The sequence below is a fragment of the Coregonus lavaretus genome (genome assembly GCF_964263955.1).
Source record: "Coregonus lavaretus genome assembly, chromosome: 28".
Taxonomy (NCBI): Eukaryota; Metazoa; Chordata; class Actinopteri; order Salmoniformes; family Salmonidae; genus Coregonus; species Coregonus lavaretus.
The window spans coordinates 20,606,171-20,628,015 of record NC_140015.1 but is presented as its reverse complement, the minus strand read 5'-3'; the positions used below and the strand labels follow the sequence as shown (position 1 = coordinate 20,628,015).

The window sequence follows — 21,845 nt, the reverse complement described above, 5'->3', positions numbered from 1 at the left end:
GTCCCAACAGCAGAGCTTTCTTTTCAGCACCATGGAGTGAATCTTTACCACTGCTACACCTGGCTATCAGCGGAGCCTTGTCTGGCTGCGAAACAGTTAATTCAGCCTAAAAAACATAGCTGATATGGCTGACTTGCTTAAACAAATGTGGTTTCTACTGACAATTGAGATGTACAAACTATGGCATAAGGGGACGACAAGTGGATAAGAGGCCATCCGTAATTTCGATTAAGACATTAATGAGCGAGCTAGGACGGACGTAGTCAACATAACTATTTGTTCAGCACTTTTAAAATGTACAGCGTCAGAATTCAGAACATGGGCCGTTCTTACAGTATTCTCCCTGTACACCAAGTCAGAACCGTAGGATAAATAAAGGGGTCATATAAGCAGACAATGAAAGCTCTTACAATATTCGATGATGACATTTTTCTAAAACAGGTTATAGGCTACATGTGCACCACTATGTCAGAACAAATGGCTAAATTATGAGGGGAAAAGGGACCAAATTATTAGGGTGAGGCACATGGGCTAATAACAGCTTACTACACAACATACACTTAGTATTACTTTCTTAGCTACAGTATACATATCTCCCTGGCATACTACATAATTTATGCAGCAGCATACAATACATTTTTGGACTCAGCTTGTTGTGCTGTGCTCACTTGAACAGGAAGGTGGCGCGGCGGTCCTTCGTGGGCAAATTTTGTCATAAAAATCTTGCATTCTCTGGATTTATGGTGCTTTCAAGACAACTGAAAACTCGAGAGAAAAAACAAAGTCGAATCATGACGTCAGTGATCTTCATGTCGGAGCTCTAGAATTCTGAGTTGGATGACCGTTCAAAACGTATTTTCCCGGTTGGAGCTTGTTTTTTTCCCGAGTTCCCAGTTGTCTTGAATGCACTGAAGTCTGAGATTTCCCAGTTCCGAGTTTCCAGTTGTTTTTAAACACGGCAGAAGTCATGCTGGATTGACAGCATGGCCAATGTATTCAACCTTTCTGGCCCATCGTGTTAAATGTTTATCCTTTTAAGCTTGGAAAAGATACGCTTAAACCCAGACCACACACCCACTCCACTGAATAGCAGGCTAGTGATTGCTTTGCAACGCTTGTAGTTAGCCACTGATTCCTTCCAAACCACTCATTGTTGAATTTGCGATATCCAACTTGTTGTATAATGTTTATGTCCAATGAACACCGATACGTAAAACGTATGTTTTATCTATAATTTCTCTTCATAATTTCTCTTAATGTGACAAGGATTGAAAAGTATTTGCCAGTAGATTGTCGACTTGATTCATGATGATGACTGCTAGCTTGCTAGCTAAGATTTTGAAAGTATGATGTTGACATGATCAGTCCAATCAAAGCTACGGTAGATATAACGTGATTTGACGCCATTTTATCTGTGGCCAATGACCTTGAGCGTTCTTGGATGGGCACTTTTAATGTAACTCTATGGCAGCACCCAGGGGGCTTGAATTTTCAAGCTCTATCCATAGATTTTAAGGTGAGGTAGTGTCCCCATGAGTGACAGAACACTGAGCCAATCACGGCGCAACTAGAAAACATTACCAACCCCTACGCTCCGTATTTTCTGCTGGCTGCCCCACCACAGAAAGCCCTGAGCTAGGCTGAAACACCTGTATTTTGGAGCTGCCTTACTCAAGTAAGCAAAAAAGAGACCATGTTTGTATGCGGCTTTATTAACTCAATGTTGTTGTTGTTGTTGTTTTTTACATTGTTTGCAAACTGATATGTGACACCTATTAATGCTAAAGTAACAGATTATATATCTATTTTTTTTGCTAAACAGGTGGGGCTCAAAACTGCTGACAAAATTTATGGATAGTAGAATATAATTTAGTCTGTCAAACAGGTAGGCCTACCTCTTATTTCTTGAATTTAGCCATGGAGCACGTTCTGATTCAGGGTTTCCCACACTCGGTCCTGCCCCCTCGTGCACGGTTTGGTTTTGCCCTAGCACTACACAGCTGATTCAAATAATCAAAGCTTGATGATGAGTTGGTTATTTGAATCAGCTGTGTAGTGCTAGGGCAAAAAACAAAACGTGCACCTGATTTTGGGAAACCCTGTTCTGATTGGCCAGTGAGGGTCCAAGCCTCGACACACCCACAACTGGTTTATTCATCAAAACCCAGCCACTTGTGTGCTACCGCCAGCACTGCACCGATCATTTTTGGCTGTGAAAATAGCAAACATATTTCTGGCACACCCCCGAATCTAAAGGTCTACCGCCAGCACTTAGATTTACCATTGCAATAGGTTTGTTAATCGAGTACAAATTACATGACCCTCCCCTGGACCAAAAAAATAACAACTAAACCCTCCCCCTGACTGAAATTGTAAAAGCATGACCCTCCCCAATTTGCCTCCAGGTAACAATTGTGTAAATTTCGACCACTCCCTAAACAATTCAACTTTGGCAAAGGGTAAAGTCTACAAAACTTAGTCCACTCTGTTCATAACAGAGTGGACTAGAAAACTTTCTGGGAACAGAAAACTGTATTGAGTTTTCATCTATGAGAAAATGTGCAGAATATCGGCCAAAATCCATCTTGCTCTATCTTCTCCCACTGCCGGCCACTGGGCTTCCTCTCATTAACCATATTTGCTGTGAGTGGAAATTCCAACCAGATGCTTCAGATTTATACATCCGGTGAAACATCTAGCTCATTGTTCTATCTGTGATAGTACTGTATAGGCTACACTATGTGACCACAATCGATGATATACCAAGCAAAGCAAACCAGGGTAGAGGGAAAAACATTACAGTGAAAAAGAGTGTGCCTTGCCTAGTCCTCTATCCTGACACTCAACACCTAAACCCCTCTAGAGCCATCAAGAATCTTCTCAGTCAATCCAAAGTCACACATTCCTTCCATCTCCCAGCATCCTCTCCTCCTCCTGACCTCCATGGGCTGGGACAAAGTCGCCAGCGTCAGCACATCACAGCAACCCAATCTGGACAGACACCCGAGGAGAGGCGATGCCACCCCAGCCTGGCAAACTGTCTACGCTACTGCTGAAATACTGCTACTGAAATGGATATATGGAGCTGAGAGTTCCTAGAACCACACATAGAGATAAAGATCCTAAAATGTACAGTATATTTTATATATGAGGGAACCTTTGTCCCAGCCTACTGTATGTCTACACTTTATATACAGATGATGGATGTGGCTTGATTGTCCCTGAGAGTTTAAACACTGACAGATGTTGAAATGGACGTGGCAGCCCTCAAGCAGAGCTCTGGCTAACACAGCTTTGTCACATCTGCACTGGACCACATAAGGATGCTGTGTGTTGAATGTCAAATTGTGTGGCCTAATTTAATTACCGCCACCAGAGAAGTCAAACAGAGCCTAGTCACCTTCTACTGACCCTCTTACAGCTGTCTGAGACACAAGCTACAGATACTGGTACAAGATGCCCTGAGGCACAGATCTAGGATCAGCTCGCCTTCCCCAGATCCTTATAACTGTTAAAAACAAAAACAAACGTTTTAAGTGAGAAGTAGGTGTGATGGAAATTTGAATGTTGGTGCATTTCTATTTACCAATTTCTATGTTCTACGTTTGTGCATTTCTTATAAAGCAATTTCTGTGTTCATGCAAGTGACTGACTGAACAAATCCTCACTATCAGTATCTGCAGTATCGGCCGTGATTGGGAGTCCCATAGGGCGGCTCACAATTGGCCAGGGTAGGCCGTCATTGTAAATAAGAATTTGTTCTTAACTGACTTAAATAAAGGTTAAATATATATTTTTTTAAATTGGCAGTACGCCCAGACCTTGTTTTGACAACTAAAGATATCTCGGTTTCAAGGTCTATCCTTAAAGAGAAGAAGCCTCATGAGGTATTGGTCTGTCACATGTTATGAACCAGTATTGGTCGGTCACATGAATGGAACAAAACGGTAATGATTAATTAATTATGCTAAATCATGCAAATATAACTTGTCTGTGTATAGCCGTATATAAGACAACTGCTGGGACTGCCCCTGCAGAGCTTCTGACAGACGTTCACTATGGTGCATTAAGTTTGTTGGAACCTCTCCAGCGCGCTGACAATAAACAATGATTCATTAAAGATTGACTTTGAGTGTCCCTGTGTAAGAATTTCCATGACATAGGCATTGGTCTGAAGCCGAAAAAGAAAGGAAATTCATGAGCTCCACAATTCCTACTCCACCCATGCTCTACCAAGGGGTCAAAATTTGACACTATTTAAATGGACAGTTTGGTGATGACATGAAGGTTTTGTTGTTGTTCATTCACTCAGTACTGATTGAACATTTATTTATCTTGCTTGGTTAAAAAAAATAGTCTAAAACGGTTGATGTGTTGAAAAGAGTCACATAGGTAACCAAGTTAGCAAACATGGCTTTTTCTTTTGACTGTGCAAAGGTTGAAAATGATTTTGGTGTAGTTTAACCTGGGTGCACCCGCACACCCCTGCCTACTCTTTACTTGGATGGCGACTTTAGATTTTCGGGAATACATTGAAAAGTAACTTGACTTGTGTTAATCAGTCAGCGCAAATGTTGATTATAATAAACTTTTATTTTTGCATTGACAGAGGAGGGAGCGTACTGAATCAATACATAAGGTAAGGGCTGTAACGTTAGCTAGCTATATTGCTAAGCAAGCCAGGTTGACTAGTGTATGGAGTAACGTTAGCTGATGTTAACGTTAGATGAGCAACTCCCATTGCATGTATTATACATTAGCAGCGTGGCAGTTTCCTAAGGTTTGGTGTTGACTATGAACTTTACTTAGCTAGCTAGCTGTGCTTTGTGGAAGAATATGGGAGATATTGTCAACATTGAGCTGTGCCGGTGCACGATCTGTCCATACAGCTAATGTTAAAGCCTTGTTGGCTTGTAGATAGCTAGCTAGCTAACATTACTGGCTAACATTAGTTGGCTAGCTAACTGGCAATAGCAGCCAAGGACGTTCGCTATCTTATTTGTGCTTATTTGTTTGTGCTCTGATTACACGCAAGTGTCAAGGCCAACAGTTTACACAGATGACTTCAGCCATGTGAAAAACCTTCCATCGCAAAATATAGCTAGCTTCCTTTGCTTGTAGCTTGCCTCTCATCCGACTTGTGTCAGCTAACTACTAACACAACCCAAGTGCTTTGGTCTGGTTTTAGAACTCTTGAGATTCGGCTGAAAAGATGTTAGCGTTGTCAGAAATGCAACAAAAAGGTAGCACATCGTTGGTTCTTAATGGACAGAAATGAGCACATGAGATTGACAAATTATACATTTAATCAAAACTTAATTGACATTGGTGTCATATTGGCTTAGATATGATGGTAGGGAGATTTGAATTTAACATTGAGCTTTAACCAATGCCATAATATTGTGGGGGCTATCGCCAGTTAAGAGAAATCACAACTGACCATAGATCAGTGTCTAGGGCAGTGGTATTCAAACTTTTTCAGCGAAGACCACATTTTTTTCACCAAGAGTTTCTGGGTACCCCAACGACACAACCTTAAAATCGGTAAATTTAGATTTAATTCAATTCATTGCATTTTCATCTCCAATAAAAAAAGAAACCAATATATACATTTATTCAATAAATTAACAATTTTCTAATTATCTTTCTCAAAAACGTTTGTATATTGTACCATACAATAATCTTTACTCTTATTTTTTATATATTTTTATTACGACCCCAACTTTGAATAACACTGGTCTAGAGGCTTACTTCAAAGCTAGAACAGCTTTTGATGTTGGAGTCTCAGAGACAAAACATTAGCTTCTTGTTATTGTCTTTGACAAACAAAGATCCCTTATTTTGTCATAAACATAGAGGCTGACAGAGGAACAGCAGACAGTGTCAAGAGTGGCATTCTTCAGATTCAGTATTGAGGGTGTAGACTTTTCCTGGAACTGAAGTCAGGCTCCGACGGGACTAGAGAGGATCAAAGAAAATAAAAGCCCCATTACTCCACAGAATGGATTTTTACTCTAAGAGAGGAGTAATGCTACCACCAAAGGTACTGCTATTGAATCCAAACATCCCCTGAGAGACGGGAGAGCACTCAGAAGAAGGACAGATTCTTTGGTCTGGCCCAGGTATCTTGACACCCCACTTACCTCCTCCGATGTGTGATATGTGTGGTATTGGTTAAAGGAAGATTCAGCGAAATGACATTGCCACGAGCAGCACCGGCGATACATTGAGATAAACGAGATGCAAGACTTCGCTCTCACAGTCACACACAGTATCTGCGTATGTACACGGGTTCGCTTCACACTGTGTACAACGTGGTAGCCAGGGCACCAAAACAGTAGAGAAGTTGAGCCTTGCGCTTCAATGCTCTTAGTTGTTGTGGAAATTGACCCACTACGCTCTTTACTTTCTGCATCTACGTCATATCACTGAGTCTACCTTTAAGTACTGTGTAATAGTGGTCTGATGGCCTTGTTTGTTTGTAAGGGTTAAGGTGTGGCCATGAGAGAGAGGTGTGTGTAGGTGTGTGTGTGTGTGTGTGTGTGTGTGTGTGTGTGTGTGTGTGTGTGTGTGTGTGTGTGTGTGTCTGTGTGTGTGTGTTTTAGGGAGGGGTTGGGGATGGAGCAGTGTTGTTTTCGCTCTGATCTTTTTTGTGATGAGGTACACCTGAGCCCAGCACCTGAGGGACATACACCGTCTGATTATCAACACTCATTATCCCTAATTTATCTCTCCTTCCCTCCTTATCTACTTTACCTCACTCCTTCCATCCTGAACACAAACACCCAACCACTACATCTGTATTTAGCTCACACACACATGGAAACACACACCCCCCCACATAAAAAGAGGAGAGACACGTGTGCTTGACTACAGCTGAATGGACACTCATCCCAGGACGTTCTCTTGCTCACTAGCTCTCTTTCTCTCTGTCATCCTCTCTTTCATGTTTAATCTGTAGAGGTGGATACAGACAGAAAGAAAGAGGGAGAGAGAAAGAGAGAGGGAGTAAGAGAGGCCTGTGCTTGTCTTCACTGCTCACGTAACCCCAGTGTGATGGTCCCTAATGGAGGCTGAGATAGAGATATTACCCCTGGGCCCTGTGCTCTTACTCAATCACTCCCTGTCTCTCCCGCTCTCATGTTCTCTACCCCTCTCTTTCTCCCTCACTCTCTCTCCTACACTTGCTAAGCCACTTTTGACTTGAGGATGTGACTGGAAGATAATGTTGTGTCCTCAGTGTGATAATGGCATGTCCATTCAAAACAAACAGGGAATGACGGTGATGAACCTACTGCAGCAGAGCACCAGCTAACTTAAAATGGCAACACAGGCTGATAGATCTATTGCAATGCAGTGTAATGAGAAGATAGACATTTGTTTGAAAGTAATTATATAGGGGCACTATGAGATGATTGAACACACAAATTCATATGAAACTACTACCATCAGCCTTCTTGTAAATCAGCATGCTGACTAAGACGAGAATGTTCTGTCTGGTGGGTGTTTATGTGTGTTGGTGTGTGCGTTAAAACTGCAGTAATAACAGGCCAGAGGAGACAGCCTAATTCCTGGCCAATCAGCAGGAGAGAATGAAGTAATTGGGAGTCGGAGGGACAGGGGCACAGTAGGAGAACTTCTCTGAGAAAAAAGCCAAATGATCTTGATCATGGCTAGAACTAACCGTTTATAATATTCTATGTGTCAGAGAGCTACGTATGCCCTTACAGTCATTGCTCAACAAATAGTTTATCTCAACATCACTGAGACAAACTGATTCAAACAGAGTCATGGATGTAATCAAACAGTCACCTTTCATTTGAGTCACTGATTAGTAAAGACTATATTAAGCCTCAAATAAGCCTCATTTGATGAGTATGAGGGTTTGTCAATGCCAATGCTACAGTCTTGTCTTAACTGGTACATAGAAGCTGTCAGTAGAACCACTGACACAGCAATCTTCATAAACACTACTCTGAGCCACTCGACAGCCTCACTCAGCAGAACTGGGCAGAAATACAAAACCAGATGGACACACACACGCCTGCACCCACTCACACACACACACACACTCGGTGACCTTACAAGCACATTTTACATTTACATTTTAGTCATTTTAGCAGACGCTCTTGTCCAGAGCGACTTACAGTTAGTGAGTGCATACATTTTTCATACTGGCCCCCCGTGGGAAACGAACCCACAACCTATGGCGTTGCAAGCGCCATGCTCTACCAACTGAGCTACAGGGGACCGAGTGTGTGTGTGTGTGTGTGTGAGTGGGTGCAGGCGTGTGTGTGTCCATCTGGTTTTGTATTTCTGCCCAGCACAAACACATCAGTCACACTGTCAATGCTAACCACCTCCTAATGTACACTTGGCTGCTACACAAACACAGAGAGGGAGTGAAACACAGATAGATGAGGTGATGGAGGGAGGGATAAGAGAAGGATAAGAAGGGAGGACAGGGAACAACATCACGTATTACAAAGACAGAATCCCCCCACCCCTCAGGACACACAGACCTATTTAACAGTGCCCTTTGTTTTATATTGTACCTTTTGGTGCGTCGGAACATGTTGCTTGCGTAGTGAGGGTAGCTTAGCGTAATGCTAAGCAACGAGAGCAGTTGAGAACTGAGAGAGAGTCAGGCAGCAGGGTCCCTTGAAAATGTCATCGCAACACTTCCTCAACCTTTAGATGTGCACCGGTGTCTGAGTGATGTGGCGGTGGACAAACGACAGTAAAGGAGAGTGAGAGAGAGAGAGAGGGAGGGAGGGAGGGAGGGAGGGAGGGAGGGAGGGAGGGAGGGAGGGGTTGAGGCTGAGGCTGTCTTTGATTTTAGATAGGAACAAAAAAGCAGACAGGGAATTGTAAGGGCCATGGCAAGGGAAGGGGTTACCAAGAAAAACTTCCAAAAGGACTCATTTGAGCCAGAAAGGAGGGGTGGTGGTGGGGGCAATGTCATGTCTCACTGTGTTTGTGTGTGTGTGTGTGTGTGTGTGTGTGTGTGTGTGTGTGTGTGTGCGCGTGTGTGTGCGTGCTTGAGAGGTAAATCTGTGTGAAAAGCTTTTTACTGGAGGCTACTGTAAATATGAATGAGAGAAAAGAGAGCAAGGGAAGAAGGGATGATGAATTCATTATTCCAGGGAGGAGGAGAAGATAGTCCAGAGCTTGTTAATTGAAGCTGATGCTAGGAGGTGGTAGAGGTGTGTGTGTTTATCTACAATATGTGTGTATACAATTGGATGTGTCCTACATAACAAAAAACAGATATTTTAGGTTAGATATGAACATATCCATTTCATAATTAATCCAAGCAAATGTAAAACCAAAACAGTGCTGATAAATACAAGCCTGCTGAGAACAATAGAGGAGACAGCCCTTCCAGATGAATAGATCAAGGCAGTAGATTAATGTGAGGCCTACTCCAGTGAGCATATCTATAATGGATGATATGGATGATACTGGTCTAGGGAGGCCTAGAATGGGAACCAGACTGAGACAGAATGAACCCAGATGGTACATCTCTGGAGGAGAGCATAGAGTTGATGAAAAAATGGGGGACAAAATGAAAGCTGAATACAACTGTGAGTGGAAGATAGAGGAGATGACCAGTGGTCACCGAGGTCAGAGGTCAGCACGGTCCCCATGTTCATTTCCTGGTTTATTTCCATGGGGTGTGGTGTGGGTGATATGGGCATGGGGAACAGACGGGTTACAGAGAGAGGCAGAGAGAGGGACTGGATGGAAGTAGGGAGAAGAGACTACACAGAGAGACTGCTTGGGTCTGTGTTCTGTATGCTGTGATTATAAACACACACAAGTGTGCGCGCGCACACACACACGCACACAAAGTCACAATGATAGGATGATGAAAGCTCCATCTACCACATTATTAACATATTATAACATTTAATTAACACAATAAATCATGTCAGCCATATCTTTGTCCTGCTGACACAGACCATAACACAAGCCATATGACTCCTGAACAGCTAATCATGGCTACCTGGACTATTTGCATTGTCGTCGTCAAACCCCCCCCCCCCCCCCCCCCCCACACCACCCCACCCCGCTGCTGCTACTCTCTGTTTATTATCTATGCATAGTCACTTTACCTCTACCCACATGTACATATTACCTCAATTCACTGTAAGGTCTACACCTGTATTCGGCACATGTGGCAAATAACATTTGATTTGATTTGATTTGGAGCTGTTTCCCTACCACACACAAGCTAGGGCATGAGAAAAGGAGGGTGTGTGAGAGAGAGAGAGAGAGAGAGAGAGAGAGAGAGAGAGAGAGAGAGAGAGAGAGAGAGAGAGAGAGAGAGAGAGAGAGAGAGAGAGAGAGAGAGAGAGAGAGAGAGGCGAGAGAGAGAGGGCGAGAAGAGAGAGAGAGAGAGAGAGAGAGAGAGAGAGAGAGAGAGAGAGAGAGAGAGAGAGGGGGAGAGAGAAAGACAGAGAGACATTGTGAGGGAGAGACGGAGTTAGAGAGAGACAGACAAAGAAAGAGGAGGAACTGTTTCAGCACCATGGACAGCGATCAGACTCAGAGCGCTGTCTACCCAGACAGATGGAAGGATTGCCTCCTCCATTCATTCTAATTCCCTTCTAAGTACCTCTAGAGTATCCTCAACCCCTCAATAGGGTGTTGAAATGCTAATCATGTCTCAAAAGGGATTCAACATGGATTAAATCTTCCAACCAGGACAGTAGAGCCCTCGGCTGATAAAATAGTTGTTGTTTCCAAACACCCACTTCCCCTGGCTTGGGGTGTGTTCCATATAGAGTGCCCAGTTGGCTAGGAGGGAGGGACTGTACTAACCTGCTGTTCTTGCGGGGCAGTGGCAGATCCTTCTGGAAGAAAGGTAGAAAAAGAGAGGACAACAGAGATCAGGGACTGGTAACATTAAAGGGATTCACAGGTTACGAGGTGGTTAAAAGCAGAGAAACAGATTCCCTGTACGTCACCTCACCACATTAGTACATAAGCTTAGAAATGGAATGTTATGATATGACACCTCCCTTCAGTCCACTTGGACCTCGCCTCTGCTATAAAGACTCTCATTCTTATTATATACAGTACATGCTATTCTGTGTGTCTTTGTTTGTGAATTCCCTTGAGGGAGAGATACCAGGAAACAGCAGAACAGAGAGGATGGGTAAGTCCATTATGTGCTTGTATATGTGAGTGTGTGCTTCAATAAGCAGTGCTTTGAAGTGGACCAACGCTCTCTCTGAAGTGGACCAACGCTCTCTCTCTCTCTCTCTCTCTCTCTCGCTCTCTCTCTCTGTCTCTGTGTTCCCCGAGCAGAGCAGAACAGTGTGTCCATCCTCCTATCTCTCCCCTTGGTCCCAGATGGACCCAGAACACTGGGCTGGAACAGCAGCAAACGCTGTGTACCCTGAATGAAAAGCGGATTGAGAAGTGCCAGATCCTACGCCAGCCCAGCCTGGCTCTTTGAAATGCTTCACACTGAGGCACTGGTTTAGTTTCCCTGGCACAGTTTTCAAACGCAAGCGTTTTAGCATTTGTGGCACAAATCCCATTCAAGTCATGGTACTGATATGCATTTTTCACGCATCATGTTCAAATCATCTGTAAGTGACTTTGTTGAGCTTCACAATCAATTTTAGATACTTTCGGAGGAGTTGGTGCGCGAAAAATGCTAATATTGGTACCATGACTTGAATGGGATTTGTGCCCCAAATGCTAAAACATTAGCATTTGAAAACAATGCCAGGAAAATAAAACTAATGCATGGATTGCTGTCATATCTTGTCTATAGACTGCTTTCGGGGTAAGGAAACCAATGTGTCATTTTGTAATTTGGGTGAACTATCCCTTTAAGCTCTGTGGTGGCTAGAGCTTCAGCCTCCACCTGAGCCTGATTCTGCCTCTGTCTGTGTCCCTGACTGCTTACTTCTTACACACACACATTTGCCCACACACATTCACTGCAGCAGACTCCCACTCTCTCCAGACATACATGTAGAACATGAAAGAGACAAAGAAATTGCAAATGGACCAAGTGGTAATGCAAAATAAATTGGGGGAAAGAGGGGCCAAGAGAGAAGGCCAAGAAGAGGTGAATAGAGAGATAATTGAGAGAAACGCGGATCCAGAAAGTCCAAACGCTCACAGGCATCATTTTGGTGACTAACACTGAGCCCGTTTCCCAGGTGTGTGTTGTGTAGAGCACTAATTAATGCATTAGCCACTCCACATCCACTCCTGTCAAAGAGGGGTGACTCAGTCAAGATTCCATTAGCATTGATTGACAGGCAACCAGTGACAATCAATACAATATTAGGTTAATCTTGAGCTAAAGTGTACATTTGTTTGTGAGTGTGTGTGTGCTTACATGTATACTATAAGCTATTAGGGCTGGGAATTTCCAGGTACTACGATATTATCACAATACTTAGGAGCCGATACAATTTGTATTGCGATTGTCATGATTCTATATATATTGCGATTTGGTGTTCCAAACATATTGCTCACTATATGTCTGCTGCAGAGAGACTAGAGAGAGAATGAGAAAATGAGTTTTGATCAGTCATGGAAATAAAACTTCTGAAAACATGTTGGCTCACTATTTAAAAGGAAGATGGAGAACAAGCTATAGGATGAAAAATACCAGAGGTTTGGTGCAGGTACAGCAGACTAGCTCTACCTACAATTATTTTTATTATTTTTTATTATTACAAATCAATACTTAATATCATCCAAAAATAATGTTGCGATATCTAACTGTATCGATTTTTTCCCCATCACTATAGACTATAGACTGTATAATGTGTGTGATCCTCTTAATAAGGTTCTCCCTCTTGAACAACTAGAGAAACCCTCTCCACAGTGTGTGCTTGTCTAGAGGAATGTCTTTGTATCCAAGGGACAAACCTCCCACATAGCAGAATACCTTCAACATTCAGTTACCTTGAAGTGTCAAACAGAACACTCCACAGATTTAGTCTTACCCCATAGAGAGCTGGTAAAAGCTAGGAATGCTTGGGAGAGAAGGCAGTAGGGCCTTGATTGATGAGTGAATATGAAAGAAACCATTTTGGATCAACAGAGAAGTAACCTCACCATTGTAAAGTCAGATTCTCACATGAGTTTTACACCCAGCACAAACCGAAGGTTATCGATAGTTGTTGGTGTATATTAAGCTCCTCTCATGGGTTTACGTGTAGACACAAATCCCTCTTTACAAGGACGACCGAATATTCAACCTATTGATTCCTCCTCACTCGTCCTCCATTGATCAGACTAATTGACCCTGAGCCATCAGAGCTCTGTACAACATGACTTGAAAGGGTGGATGGAGGGAAGACAGTGCAGAGAGACTAGTGATGGGGGAGGGTGTATGAACATATCTCAGACACCACATCATAAAGCTGGCTTATACCCGTCATATTGTACATACCAGTAAATCACTTTATAATTGCCACTTTAAGGGCTGTTGCATAGATCCATATTGAGTCTATGCCTGTACTGAAATGCACTTTCAATAGATACTCTGCATTGCTCATACTTTTTCATCCAGGACTAAACAAAGTCAATGTAACCTCTCACAACATGATTATGAAGAGAATATCTAGTTCGCTTTGACACACAAGGAGCGGAGATATTTTTTTGCTACAAGTGCAGACTAGTAAGAAAGAATGAAGAGAAAACCTTCAGAATTTAGAGGTCTAAAACCAAAGGAACAAAGCTGGATGCACTACGCCGACTACGGCATTGAATCAAAATGAGTCTGCTCATTGTCTGATGTCCTCAGTAGGGCCCTTAACTGCTGTGGCATGTCTGAGGCATGTCTAGACAACAAAGATAACAATGTGGTGCATAATTTGAGCCAGTTTGCTACCTCAGGAAAATAATCCAGCAGCAACAGGAAATGTGACTTATTGTGTCGATTATAATTAATGGAAATGTTTGTCGGGGTTGATACATTTTACACAAGGCAAAATCAACTCTGACATTTCTAAGTGTAAATTACAAACTTCAGAGGCCTTTTTAAACTTCAAATACACTACAAGTTTTAAATGGAATCAGCACCATGCACAGGGCTCTACCTTGGAGGAAGTTATCAGCACCATGGACAGGGCTCTACCTTGGAGGAAGGAATCAGCACCATGGACAGGGCTCTACCTTGGAGGCAGTTATCAGCACCATGGACAGGGCTCTACCTTGGAGGAAGGAATCAGCACCATGGACAGGGCTCTACCTTGGTGGAAGGATTCAGCACCATGGACAGGGCTCTACCTTGGAGGAAGTGTTCAGCACCCTGGACAGGGCTCTACCTTGGAGGCAGTTATCAGCACCATGGACAGGGCCCTACCTTGGAGGAAGTTATCAGCACCATGGACAGAGCTCTACCTTGGAGGAAGTTATTAGCACCCTGGACAGGGCTCTACCTTGGAGGCAGTTATCAGCACCATGGACAGGGCCCTACCTTGGAGGAAGTTATCAGCACCATGGACAGAGCTCTACCTTGGAGGAAGTTATTAGCACCATGGACAGGGCTCTACCTTGGAGGAAGTTATTAGCACCATGGACAGGGCTCTACCTTGGAGGAAGGAATCTGCACCATTGACAGATGGTAGATAAATTAATATGTCTTACACAGGCAGTTTACCATTGGAAAAGATGGTCAAGGTTCCTGTCTGTGTAAATTGGCGTTCCCTCTCTCGCAAGAGCATACTTTTCTGTGTGAGACCAATGGCTATGGGCCACTTATTGTCGGTTCCCTGCTCTCCCCACCCGCCCCGCTCCCAAACAATTTGCCAGTGAGATGCTTCTGTGGCACCCCCTCCGCGAGACGGGGGCAATAAGTAGACCAGAGTGAGGGAGTGGGGTGTCTCGCTTTCACTACCGTCTCTGGTCCTTCCTTGGAGGAAGGGATCAGAACCATGGACCGGAGATACTTAGGAGGAGGTCACTCCACAGAGACAACTCAGTAGTGGGATATAGAAGAGATATAGTAAAGGGATTCAGAGAAGTGTATAGGTTCAAAAAGACCAAATGAGATCAGGAGAGGAGATTAGCTGCTCTAGAGCCAACATATCCTATTAACTCAATCTACCCTACGAACAACATGATTTTAATTGTTGAACCAATATTCTAATGCTCTCTCACTTTGTCAAGGCCAGATTGGGAGAAACTCATGTCCCACTGAAATCTAGACTTAATCAATGGCCAGCCATTGTGTCATTTTGTTCCTCTGTCGGCCATTGACTCAGTCAATCCAGGAAGCTGACACTAACGAAAGGGATTGTAATTGAGTTTCCGCTCTCCGAGTGTTAAACACACTAAAAGCACAGCGCCTGGCTGACGGTGGAGGTTGGTGCTCTGAATCTGATGGATCTGGAGCGGAATGACAACAGATGGCGCTCTGTCACAACGATAATGTTCCCACTGACTGATCACAGATTTGAAAGCAAAACAATTATACTCTATATTTACCCCATCTCTCTGACGAGGATGACTGCTCTTCCAGAAGGTTCTGCACTGTGGGTTGAGGAGTGGGCTCCTATAGAGTCTAAATGGTCCCTCTGAGTCGCATCCACATTGGGATGTTTGTGACAAAATGACAAAACGTATGTCAAATGTCTATGAATATTCAAATAGACTGCATTGTCCTGTGATTGCTGTGGTTGGCAGCATTACAAATACAGTTCAGGTTCATGTTTGTATTGCCTGATTGTAAGCTGTGTACAGTACAGTATACTATGCTGTGGCCCAGGGGGGAGGTTGAACTCCCAGTTAGGAGTTCGTGTTCCACCGGATGCTCCACAACATGCTTGTGTATTCAGCCCAGAGCAGAAAGTGCTGCGCTGATGACCGTTTCAACACGAGATGGTGCGTCTCAAGGGGTTTTATCCTTTCAATAAGAATTCCTAATTAATAGAATACAAGTGATTGTGATGTATGATGAGATGTCACTAATGCGGAAAGAGGTATCAGCTCTAGAATTATGGAAACACCTCAATATCAGGCCTTAACAAGGAGTTCGACATAAAACAGTTTTTATAGTTCCAAAATGTCTGAATTATTGTGTGCTTTTTAAAATCCTAACTGAATATACACTACCGGTCAACACCTACTCATTCAACGATTTTTCTTTATCTTTACTATTTTCTACAGGTTTTTCAACCACTCCACAAATTTCTTGTTAACAAACTATAGTTTTGGCAAGTCAGTTAGGACATCTACTTTGTGCATGACACAAGTAATTTTTCCAACAATTGTTTACAGACAGATTATTTCAATTATAATTCACTGTATCACAATTCCAGTGAGTCAGAAGTTTACATACCCTAAGTTGACTGTGCCTTTAAACAGCTTGGAAAATTCCAGAAAATGATGTCATGGCTTTAGAAGCTTCTGATAGGCTATTGACATCATTTGAGTCAATTGGAGGTGTACCTGTGGATGTATTTCAAGGCCTACCTTCAAACTCAGTACCTCTTTGCTAGACATCATGGGAAATTCAAAAGAAATCAGCCAAGACCTCAGAAAAAAATGTGTAGACCTCCACAAGTCTGGTTCATCCTTGGGAGCAATTTCCAAACACCTGAAGGCACCATGTTCATCTGTACAAACAATAGTACGCAAGTATAAACACCATGGGACCACGCAGCCGGCATACCGCTCAGGAAGGAGATGTGTTCTGTCTCCTAGAGATGAATGTACTTTGGTGTGAAAAGTGCAAATCAATCCCAGAACAACAGCAAATTACCTTGTGAAGATGCTGGAGTAAACAAGTACAAAAGTATCTATATCCACAGTAAAACAAGTCCTATATCGACATAACCTGAAAGGCCGCTCAGCAAGGAAGAAGCCACTGCTCCAAAACCGCCATAAAAAAGACAGACTACGGTTTGCAACTGCACATGGGGACAAAGATCGTACTTTTTGGAGAAATGTCCTCTGGTCTGATGTAACAAAAATAGAACTGTTTGGCCATAATGACCATCGTTATGTTTGGAGGAAAAAGGGCGAGCTTGCAAGCCGAAGAACACCATCCCAACTGTGAAGCATGGGGGTGGCAGCATCATGCTGTGGGGGTGCTTTGCTGCTGGAGGGACTGGTGCATTTCACAAAATAGATGGCATCATGAGGAAGGAAAATTATGTGGATATATTGAAGCAACATCAAGACATCAGTCAGGAAGTTAAAGCTTGGTCACAAATGGGTCTTCCAAATGGACAATGACCCCAAGCATACTTCCAAAGTTGTGGCAAAATGGCTTAAGGACAACAAAGTCAAGGTATTGGAGTGGCCATCACAAAGCCCTGACCTCAATCCTATAGAACATTTGTGGGCCGAACTGAAAAAGTGTGTGCGAGCAAGGAGGCCTACAAACCTGACTCAGTTACACCAGCTCTGTCAGGAGGAATGGGCCAAAATTCACCCAACCTATTGTGGGAAGCTTGTGGAAGGCTACCTGAAACATTTGACCCAAGTTAAACAATTTAAAGGCAATGCTACCAAATACTAATTGAGTGTATGTAAACGTCTGACCCACTGGGAATGTGATGAAAGAAATAAAAGCTGAAATAAAACATTCTCTCTACTATTATTCTGACATTTCACATTCTTAAAATAAAATGGTGATCCTAACTGACCTAAGACAGGGAATTTTTACTAGGATTAAATGTCAGGAATTGTGAAAAACTGAGTTTAAATATATTTGGTTAAGGTGTATGTAAACTTCCGACTTCAACTGTAGGTGTTCTAAAACTTTTGACCGGTAGTGTGTATATATATATATACAGTGCCTTCAGAAAGTATTCAGACCCCTTGACTTTTTCCACATTTTGGTAGGTTACAGCCTTATTCTAAAATTGTATTCATAAGTATTCAGACCCTTTACTCAGTACTTTGTTGAAGCACCTTTGGCAGCGAGTACAGCCTTGAGTCTTCTTGGGTATGATGCTACAAGCTTGGCACACCTGTATTTGGGGAGTTTCTCCCAGATCCTCTCAAGCTCTGTCAGGTTGGATGGGGCGTGTTGCTGCACAGCTATTTTCAGGTCTCTCCAGAGATGTTCGATTAGGTTTGGGCTCTGTAAGTCTGGGCTCTGGCTGGGCCACTCAAGGACATTCAGAGACTTGTCCCGAAGCCACTCCTGCATTGTCTTGGCGTGTGCTTAGGGTCGTTGTCCTGTTGGAAGGTGAACCTTCACCCCAGTCTGAGGTCCTGAGAGCTCTGGAGCAGGTTTTCATCAAGGATCTCCCTGTACTTTGCTCCGTTCATCTTTCCCTCAATCCTGACTAGTCTCCCAGTCCCTGTCGCTGAAAAACATCCCCAGAGAATGATTCTGCCACCACCATGCTTCACCATAGGGATGGTGCCAGGTTTCCTCCAGACGTGACGCTTGGCATTCAGGCCAAGGAGTTCAATCTTGGTTTCTTCAGACGAGAGAATCTTGTTTCTCATGGTCTGAGAGTCTTTAGGTGCCTTTAGGCAACTGTGTTCTTCGGGACCTTCAATGCTGCAGAAATGTCTTTGTAGCCTTCCCCAGATCTGTGCCTCGACACAATCAGTTGGACTCCAATCAAGTTGTAGAAACATCTCAAGGATGATCAATGGAAACAGGATACACCTGAGCTCAATTTCGAGTCTCATAGCAAAGGGTCTGAATACTTAGAGTATGTAAATAAGGTATTTCTGTTTTCTATTTGTAATACATTTACAAACTTTCTAAAAACCTGTTTTTGCCTTGTCATTATGGGGTATTGTGTGTAGATTGCTGAGGATTTTTTAAAATTTAAATCCATTTTAGAATAAGGCTGTAACAAAATGTGGAAAGAATCAAGGGGTCTGAATACTTTCCGAAGGCACTGTATATATATATATATATATATATATATATATATATATATATATATATATATTACTGTAAATATTGATCACATTCCTTTTGTATGGTCATATATTTTGATACATTGAATGTTGATATTGTATACATTTTTACCTCCTGTTTCAGGAAGTGATGTCACTGAGTACTGCCCATATATATAGGACATTCCACCCCAACCTGGGATATGGATGCCTGATGAAGACCTAAGGATCGAAACGTTGTTATAAAAATCACATGGGAGCATGAGCAGCAGTGTGCAGCGTTTTTTTTTTTTTTTCAATAATTCAGCTACAACTCCAGCACCTGGATGTGTGTATGTTCTTCAGCTTTTGCACAACACCTCAATATCAGCAATATGGTGCTACTTTAATTATCTTCCTCCAGACCACTTCCTGGCAGTAATCTCTGTGAGGCTCTCTGTTAATGAGACGGGCTTGCTAAGACTCCCACCAGCCAGCCAGGAGGATCAGACAGAGGCAGGCAGAGAGTAATGCTACCGCCGGACCCTGCCATGTTTCCCCTGAGATATGAGAAACAACAGCACTAGAAATGGTCGTCTGATGTCATGCCCTTCAGCTCCTCCTGTCTGAGCTGGAGGAGAAATGGCCCTGACTGTAATTACTTAGTACTGGAAGGGCTCCCTGCCCACAGCTACACCGCCACTGGCCCCATCATTTCGTGGACACACAAAGGACAATGGTGAGAAAGTGAGTCTGGGGGCTGAGACGGGAACTAGACAGGGGCCTGCTCATCACCTCAGTCAGTGTCAGTGATTGGCTTACCGTCCCAAATGTGTGTGTGGAGGCTGGAGGGATAGTGTCTGGAGCGGATACAAAGATGTTTGTTTCATGTTAGTCATGTTGAAGCAGTGCATCATGGGGCTGACCCTTGACCTGCTCTCTGTGGGAGTGGGGTGTGTCACCATATGGCGCAGAGAGATGCGCCAGAAGGGGGATTTTAAACAGACACTAACGGTTGTGAGAGTGTGTGTTGGCTGGGATGATGAGACTCCAGAGAGATGCGCCAGAAGGGGGATTTTAAACAGACACTAACGGTTGTGAGAGTGTGTGTTGGCTGGGATGATGAGACTCCAGAGAGATGAGCTGTTGGATGGTCATCCAGACACTATCCATCCCCATAAACACACAGAAGCACACTGGCACACACACACATCTTCTTTATGCACATTCATGACTCATGCTTGTTGTTGAGACAACATGTCACCCGATGTCACTAGTTTGCTTTGCCTTATGTTTTATTTCACACACATGCCTACACACACACACATGCCTACACACACACACACACACACACACACACACATCCACTGTTTGTTTGCTGTTGTGTTTGCCAGTGTCTTCTGTCTGTGTTGTCCATTTTGTCTTACATTGCCTTTTGCCAGGCCGTCATTGTAATTCATAATTTGTTCTTAATTGAATTGCCTGGTTAAATAAAGGTTAAATAAAAAATAAAATACTGTGAAGTCAAGCATATGTGCACAGACACAGACCACACACACACACATACACTGGAATTGAGAGTGTTGACAATGCCATGAGGTGGATTTTCCCACCACAGTAAAGAAACTGTGTAATGGTCAACCCCAGTCTCTCCATCCCCAGCTGTCTATCCCTCCCTCCTCTTCATCACTATACTTCCCAGCCCTAACGAGGCCCTAAGGCACTCTGCTTGCCTGCCTGGCTGGCTGGCTGACCGCTCAGCTCAGTTCACTTGACTGAATCACGCTCCAAGGGGGAGGGGTGACCCGTACTTAACCAGGCTACTTCATAATGGATGAACACGTCGGCTTCAGTAATATGAACATGTCATATCAATATGCATGGCGGTACATTTTCATTATGGAGCTATTACCTTGAGTGACATTATAGACATAGAGTCGCCAAGTATCTTTTAAATATGACCTCTGCTGAGATACATTAACTAAAGATTTCTGCAGCTGAGCATATTAAGTCGTAAATGCATAACACAGTTGTTATAACACATGCTCTAAAAAGGATGTCGTGTATGGGTAGTTGGTTATTAACATATTAGCCAAACTATTGCATTTAACATAATCTCAAAATCATTGGCACATTCTGTACGATTTCTATTGACATGAGTGTAGCCTACATAGAACTAACTGTCAAATGAGAGATACTATCAAACACATTACGCCCGAACCTCACCTGCAGCCTCCGACGCCGAATTATCCCCGAGTCATCCATTGCGTAATAAGGCGCAGTCGGATGGGGATTTCGCCAAAACAGCCCCCTGACCCTTCACTTGCTTCGGTTTCAACCCAAACAACTCTGCGGCATCCACTGGCTGTCCGGTTCTCACTCAAATAACACAGCCGAGACCGCGGCGCTGCTCACTTTGAGCCAAAGCGCGTGCAGTGTCACGTTGAGGAACCGCTTGAAAACCACCAAATGCTAAGATGTCCCGTAGCATCTGAAACAAGCAGGGTCTTCGGGCTTTTACGTCTCTAAAATAAAGTTATTCCGCTGTAGCCTATAGGTTTATTAAATGTTTAAGTCAATGATTCATAATTGCCCCATGTTGATAGTCGACTGTCACCTTCACTTCTTCAGGTTGTTTTTAGAGCATCTTTGTGCACCACCAACATTTCTTTAGAGACTTCACTTGCAATATAGTATACTGCACCAATTCTTTGGCGGTCTACTGCACCAATTCTTTGGCGGTATCTAAAATAAGTTACACCTACAGCATTACATGTTCACAATATACCAGAATGTTTATTTCGCGGTTGATGCTGCTTGAGCAACGGTGCGAGACGTGCAAACCTGCTTCCTCGAGCTCAGTCAGTCCAGTTGACATTGCCGCTGATTCGCCCAGGAATCTATCCACTTCTTTGGACTCCCAAGGCATTAACAGTCCATGACATAACAAAACACATCGTCCTTCCGCTCAATCTTTAAAAATTCGAGAGAATGTTCTTCTCCCTGGCTGC

At 43.3% G+C, this 21,845-nt stretch overlaps 1 protein-coding gene across 1 annotated transcript in view; it reads right to left on the bottom strand.

Moving 5' to 3' along the window:
• Positions 1 to 21,099, bottom strand: part of LOC311103918 (microtubule-associated serine/threonine-protein kinase 1-like) — a gene marked incomplete at both ends in the record, with an annotated part of 56,994 nt that extends 35,895 nt beyond the window's left edge. The window contains 2 exons of the mRNA XM_084145541.1: positions 10,828 to 10,859; positions 21,061 to 21,099. Of these exons, the coding sequence (XP_084001667.1) occupies positions 10,828 to 10,859; positions 21,061 to 21,099 (71 nt within the window). The remainder of the gene's footprint in view (positions 1 to 10,827; positions 10,860 to 21,060) is intronic.
• Between the last annotated feature and the right edge of the window lie 746 nt (positions 21,100 to 21,845).